The 7338-nt window shown below is 30.2% G+C and overlaps 1 protein-coding gene across 1 annotated transcript; it reads left to right on the top strand.

Moving 5' to 3' along the window:
• Positions 1–2126: 2126 nt before the first annotated feature.
• On the top strand, positions 2127–5241 carry HELRODRAFT_169618 (hypothetical protein; the record flags this gene model as incomplete). Its single annotated transcript, XM_009015455.1, has 5 exons — positions 2127–2321; positions 3153–3259; positions 3900–3988; positions 4383–4427; positions 5138–5241. The coding sequence occupies 5 exons, from the start codon at positions 2127–2129 to the stop codon at positions 5239–5241; spliced, it is 540 nt and encodes a 179-aa protein (XP_009013703.1).
• Between the last annotated feature and the right edge of the window lie 2097 nt (positions 5242–7338).

Genomic DNA, 7338 nt, shown 5'->3' with positions numbered 1-7338 from the left:
GCGATAGCAACTGAGATTAAACAGACAAACAACAGACTTAAAAAGACTATGATGGTGATTAGATTTTGAATAATAAGACTATGATGATAACAAAATCGCAAATAAAAATGATTTTTAAAATGATTAAGGTGGATACTAATAGTGTTGAAATTATAAAAATAATGATGGTTTCTTATTTTTAAACTATAATAACGATAAATAATAATAAATATTAGTATTAATAATATCAGTATTAATAATATCAGTAATAAACTATATTAATGACCCCAGAGCATTCATCTAACCACATTTGCTATAACCACAACAGCGTGCATTCAACATCCAACCAACATCCATCCATTTATCACATTCACTGCACTCTTTTGCAAGACACTCACAGCTTTCGACAACAGTTTTAACTTTGGTAGTCAATTTTTTTTATTTTAACACTCATATTATTAATAAATTATCTTAACACAGAAAATGTTGAAATAACTAACATTACAGCAAAAAACTTATAAAACATTATATATATATATATATATATATACAACATATATATGTTCTCTTTTATATATATGTATATATGTTTTTCTTATATATATATATATATATATATATATATATATATATATATATTATAGTTTTACATTAATTTAGAAATGATTTCTTCATCAAAAAATTTACTTTAATTTTTTTAAAGTTGGAGTGAATGTGATAATTGTTAATGTCATTTAAGAATGGCGGAAATGAATCGGAACATCGCTAGAACGATTCATCGACATCAAACAGACCTATGATCAAAGAAGGTCTCCACAATCATCTTCATCATCTTCTTCTTCATCATCTTTAATGACATCATCTTCATCCCCATCTTTAGCGACATCATCAGCATCTTTATCATCATTTTCATCCTTATCTTTAGTAGTGACTTCATCATTGTGATCATGTAATATAACAATGCTGTCGTTACCATAGTGAATTTTATCATCTCAAGACAATCATCATCGTCTTCGTCGTCGTCATCATCATAAGTATACAATCATCATCATAAGCATACAATCATCATCATATGTATATACATCGTCGTCGTCGTCATCATAAGCGTCATGTTCATTGATACTGTCGTTTCGTCATCACTTTTTTGTTGCCAATGTCAAAATGTTGAAAGAAAAATGAAGAATTAATTCAGATATGTGCGAAAATTTGATTTGCTGGAATTAGAAGAAGAAATACATCGTTGTCATAATGTCATATCACTCACTGTCAGCTTTGTTGCTTTCAAGTCAAAGATAAAAACAAGAACATCATCTCGTTTTTACATAATCTTCGAAACCAAAATCAATTTTTTATCAAATATTTTATCAACATCCTTACACAACAACAATATATCATCTACATCCAACAACAATATGAATTATTTATAACCCAATAACAACAACACTAAGTATTATCTATATCTGTATACATATTTTAATATTATCTATACTGCAAAACAATATTTATATGTATCATTTAGATTCTTCAACAACAACAACAACAATATATATCATATAAACATTACAACCACATCATATATCATTTATATCCTAACAACAACATCAACAATATGTATCATCTATATAACAATATAAATATAATCTACATCTAACAACAACAACATCGTCAACAACAGCCCAGCGTTTCGATAAAATATTGGAGACAGGACAGTCCAACATCATTTTGTCGCAAAGACGTCAAACATATTGTGCCTATTCTGAAAAAAATTATCAAAATTGGATAAAATAGATTTTGAATTTAAATGTAGATGTTAAAAAGATGATTAATATGAACAAATGAATATAGAAAATGGTACAGTGTTGATACAAATACCAAAAATTAATGAGAAAAATACAAATTAAGCGTAAAAATGTTTCTTCATCATAATTTTTATTGTAAAAAAAAAAGATAACAAACACAAAAACAGGGCAAGTAGACATTATAAATAAAACTAAATAACCAAAGGCAAGCATTAAATCTACATTTAACTTGAAACAAAATACAACTTACAACAAAAATACAACTTAATACGAATATACAACTTAATACAAATATACAACTTAAAACAAAAATCTGTTACAACTACATAATACACACCAATTTTCACAATGGCGGAATTTCAAGTGTCACACCCGTACCACACCCAAGGGCTGGCCGCAGGGGGTTCAGCCCTATTTGATGCGGTCAACAGAGGCCAGGTGCATCTTGCCAAATTTTTGCTGGATGCTGCGGTATCGCCAGATGTCGTGAACATGAGGGATTTTAATGGCAAGACACCTCTGATCAGATGCTGCTATGTTAAGGTTAGTTATGGAGTGTTTGTTTCTATTTTAGCGTTATGTCATTGAATGGTTTTTTTGTTTTTGTGGTTGAGTGTGGTTGTTGTAGTGTGCTGTTTTGTGTGGTAGTGGTGTGTTTGTTTGCTTGTGGTTGTGTTGGGGTTGTCTATTGTTGCGTATACAACCAAATATGCATTCAATGCAACAATTTGTTGCTGGCTGCACATGAATAAAGATTTATTTATGTCGGCATGTTAATTGACCAAGTTAGAATGGCTGTTGGAGATGTTTACATGGTTTCCTAGTTGTAGTTAGATTAATGTTTGAGTGATTAATTGTTTCTAAGTAGTTTAGTAGAATTGAGTTTATAACAAATGATTTTTTATTTTATTTGACACTACATTTTTTTTAAAATTATTTCAGTTTCTTTATTATGGATAGACGTAATTATTCGAATTAGTTTCAAACTAATAGTAACTGAAACATGGTTATTATTACTGTTGAAATTGCCAAAGATAATATCTAAAATATCTAAACCTTTTTATTTAAAAAATCATTGTAAATTAATATATAATAAATTATATATAATATATAATAGATATATAATAATATATGATATATATATTAATTATTAGTTCATTTTATCAATTAAAAATAAAAACGCAAAAATAAGAAGCAAAAAAAACACACGTTTAAGAAGAAAATAAGTGCCTATGCGACAAACAAAAGCAGAGCTTGATGGAAAATAAATGCTATATTATTTCACCAATAAGCACGCACGAAATAACCGTTCAATGTGTAGCTTCGGTCTTATCTAACCCCGACAATATTTTCATTACGTATTTCAAATAATAGATGCCCTCTCTACCGGGAGAAAGCAGTAAATTATATTCAAAGTTCAAAAGGTCACGAGGTCAAAGGGTCAACATACAGACCTCATTTTGGGGTGAAAATGTCCGAAGGTAATTAATGATAATTTGATGATAGTGCAGCTGGAGAGAACGTTGATGAAAATTTCTGGAAAATTGAAAAAAAAGAAGTTTGAATAAAGCAGGAAGAATGTTTGAGAGACAAAAGTGATTGGATAATAATATTTTTCGCGTTTAACGTCATGTTGGACACAGATTTATTATTGATGATTCTGTTGAAATATGGCCGGTTTAAAAATTTTAATTAATAATAAATCAAAAAGAATGCCAGATGAAAATGTTTTAAAAAATGGGTAAAAACAGAAAAGAAACCATGGAAGAAAGTCTACAAGAAGAGTATAAATGACATAAATGGATGCGATCAAATTGCGTTTTAATTATATTTTTTTTTGAAATTAAACTTTTATTGCTTCGAATTTAAAAGTGATTTAAAAATAGATTGATTGAATCGTTTAAATAAATTACTTTTTTTTGTTTTTTGTTTTTTTTATAAGTTTGCCTAGATATTTGAGTAATTGAACGATTCAAATAAATCGCACTCTTATATTTTGCAAACTTGTGTGAACACTCAGCCCAAAAATCCGACTCAAGTTTCAAATAAAAACATCCAAATGTGCGGAAGTATGTTATGGTTACGTATTTTCACGCGTGCATGATTTATTCATTTGTGCAGTTACTCGCACTTTCATATAGGCGTATCCGTGTATTTGGATGTATCTGGATGTATTGTAACGGACACCCAGCTTGTAAGAACGTGCAATTGTATGTTGGCAGTCATAAACATTGAACTTGATTAGGATGGCTCCTCTGTTTAGGCGCAATTAGTGCTCTCTTCTTTATAAAAATATGCTTAAAAATATTCATAATTTGTTGCTCGCTGGCAGCGCAAGGTTTATGAGTTTGTTTTGAAAGCATGTACAATGTACATTATGTATGTATATTATACACAGAAAGACATATTTAGTAAACACTTATGTGCTATTGCGTTATGTTAATTGTTACATTGTTTGAATAACATTTTTCTTATAAGAATTTGAGTGCATAAAATAAAGATTGTACGCTTCATTTCTCTCTTTTGCAACAAAACACTGACTCTCTCATTCGGTTGGGAGTCGTGATGGCCTGACGGTTGAAAGCGCTTGTTCCTCTTTTGCAGTGTCTCGGTTCGATTGCCGAGATATCCCCGTCTATCAGATGCAAGGTATGTGATGCGTGGTTTCAAGCGTATTTACGTACATTGTGTCTGTTGTTGACGTTGATAAGACTGAGAAAAAAGACCTTTAACCTTTAACGTTAAATAAAAATGCTGGCAGACAGTGTTAGCGTTATTCCTGCTGAATTACAAAATGAAATGAGAGTGATACTCATTTGAATTCACCGAGTCTTTTTGAAGTTTTTTAAAATTGAAATTCATATTTTTCCATATTTTCATATAATAATAACAACAGAAACATTTCTTAACTTTGTTTATTCAAAAGTTTCCATCTACTTATATGCAATTAAGAAGTGCCAAATAAAGAAAAGACGTTATGAATAGAGTGGAAAGCTTAAGCCTGGTTTGCCTTTGGAGGGAAGCGGGTTTTAAGCAAATTTTTCACTCGGCTATAATTTTATTTATTTACTTTATTCAGTTTGTTTTGTTGAAACCGAATTGTTTTTCAGTTTGTGTTTTAATTTAAATAATAATAATAATAGTAATTTTTATCGATCATGTTTATGAGGACCTGACTAAAGTTGTTTTTAATTTGTGAAAATTATATATTTGCTTTGTAGATAGATGTTTGTTCGTTTAGTATTATACTTAAATATTTAGAACTGAAGTTGCACGTAGATGCGCGAACACACACACAAACACCACACATACGCAAATACCACATCATATCACACACACACACAAATCACCACACATAGCCAAGAACCACATCATATACAAAAGACTTGAGATAATCCTTGATTTTTTTTTTCGCAGGCGTCATTTGAATCAGGTAAACATGCAACAACAACTCAAAGCCTGACATAGCTCACGGTTCAATAGATCAACAATAAAATTTTTTTTCACCCAGAAGCAGTCATCTGTAAGCGCGTGTACGCTGTGTGCATAGGTCGCACGTGTGTACGTTCATATTTCTAAAATACTGCGTGCGCGTATACTTAGCGTAAAAACTTGAGTCATATTCGCGTTGCGATCTTTTATTTCTTTTAATTACCGGTTCTAAGAACGTAGATGCTATGAAATCCAAACGGGCGTTAGTTATAACTTAAATACTCTATACAAGTTGAAAAACTCTTTGCAAGAATCTTTCAATTTTTTTTATGTTGACCTCATACTTGTCCAGTAAAAAAACAGCAGACTTGAAGTAATCTCATGCTTTCCAAGTGCATTTTTTTGTTGCTCTTCAGTGTTGAAAGCAAACAGAATTCACTGGACTTCGATGTCTGTTAAGTTTCTCTCTCTTTGAACCAACAACAGCCTCGTTTGATACCTACTCGCTTGTTTACGTCAATTACATCAGTTAGCTTGCCTAATTAATGTTTCAATCTCTGGCCTTAGAGCTATGATTAGATCAGACTAAGATTAACAACTAAAAATTTTGAATTATTTTATTATTTCAAAGTTAAATTATTTTACAAAATGTTGAGTCATAATTTTTCTCCCACCGTTCATCCATCTCATCACATTTGCCATATTTTTGTTTGTCAAAAGTAAACTCAAATGCATTTACTATGTTCGTGTTTCTATTTGGTTTCTATTTATTTAACTATTTGTTTTATTTTAGTTGACAGACATTCAAAATCAATGATTCCTACCTACATATATTTTATGCTATACATACTTTCCATCCCTATCAAACCAAAGTATCAAAGACTCCATTTTATAAAGTGCTAACATTTTCAACCAACTTAAAAAAATTTATCTATTACAAAATTGGAAACTTTCAGAATATACTTTAATTTAATCAATTTTATTTTCAACTTATCAATATTTGCTATTTGAATATTGACATATTTACATTGACATACATGTATACATACTCCACGTATTCCGAATACATATGTGTGTGTGCCTGGTTGTTTGTATATTTTGTATGTTTAGAGTGGTTTTGATAATAACATTCACGAAATGAATTATGTATGTGTTTGTGTGTGTGTTGTGTTTCTCAAATTTTTGTAGATGTTTTCCCTTAGAAATTCACCCGTTGAATTTAAAATGACACGTTTGTTGGTGACCTGTCAAGTAGCAGTGGTTGGTTTGTTGATTGATTGATTGATTAGTTTGTTGATTGAATAGTTTGATGGTTGGTTGTTTAGTTTAGTGATTGTTTTAATATGCTAATTAACTAATTACTGATTCAAATTTTTCATTGTCCCGCTATTTGGTCTGTGGGTTAAAACTCTGCTTATTGTTAACAAATCGTTTAATTTATTCGGATGACAGATTTTTAATTGATTGGTAGCTAGTAGATTTTTATTTGATTGATTGGTTGGTTTTTGATTGGTTGGTTGGTTTTTGATTGGTTGGTTGGTTTTTGATTGGTTGGTTGGTTTTTGATTGGTTGGTTTGTTTTTGATTGGTTGGTTGGTTTTTGATTGGTTGGTACGAAAGCTTTTAATTGACTCTTAGATTTTTGATTATTTGATTGTATTCATGATTGGTTGGTAGGTAAGTTTTTGATTGGTTTTTAGAATTTTAATTAGTTGGTAGGTAGGTGCTTGATTGGTTGTTAGGTTCTAGATTGATTGCGGACGGTTGGTTGTGTCGATGGGTGACTTCATTTCAACGCAATTTCATTAATAATGCACGAAGAAGATGTAACTGCATTTGTTTTTGCACTTTGAAGTTTTTTTTATTTGTTTCTAGTTTCCGTCTTAGTAACAATAGCGAGTCGTTTGTGGTCACAATTGTTACTATTGCAAAATAAAATTTAAATTACCTCAAGTTCATTTTCATCAATATTGTCATTATCTTAGTGTTTCGCTTCATGCAATTTTAATCGTTCAAGGCTTTGAAGAGTGTGCTTGTGTTGTTTTTAATTACTTTATTTAAATAAAAATGAAAATAATAAAACTAATAATGCGTGGAACAAAAGTGTCGAAACTGTTACGCTATTACT

The sequence above is a fragment of the Helobdella robusta genome (assembly GCF_000326865.2).
Source record: "Helobdella robusta unplaced genomic scaffold HELROscaffold_16, whole genome shotgun sequence".
Taxonomy (NCBI): domain Eukaryota; kingdom Metazoa; phylum Annelida; class Clitellata; order Rhynchobdellida; family Glossiphoniidae; genus Helobdella; species Helobdella robusta.
Note: the sequence above shows the minus strand (reverse complement) of the source record. Positions and strands in the feature narration are given on the sequence as shown.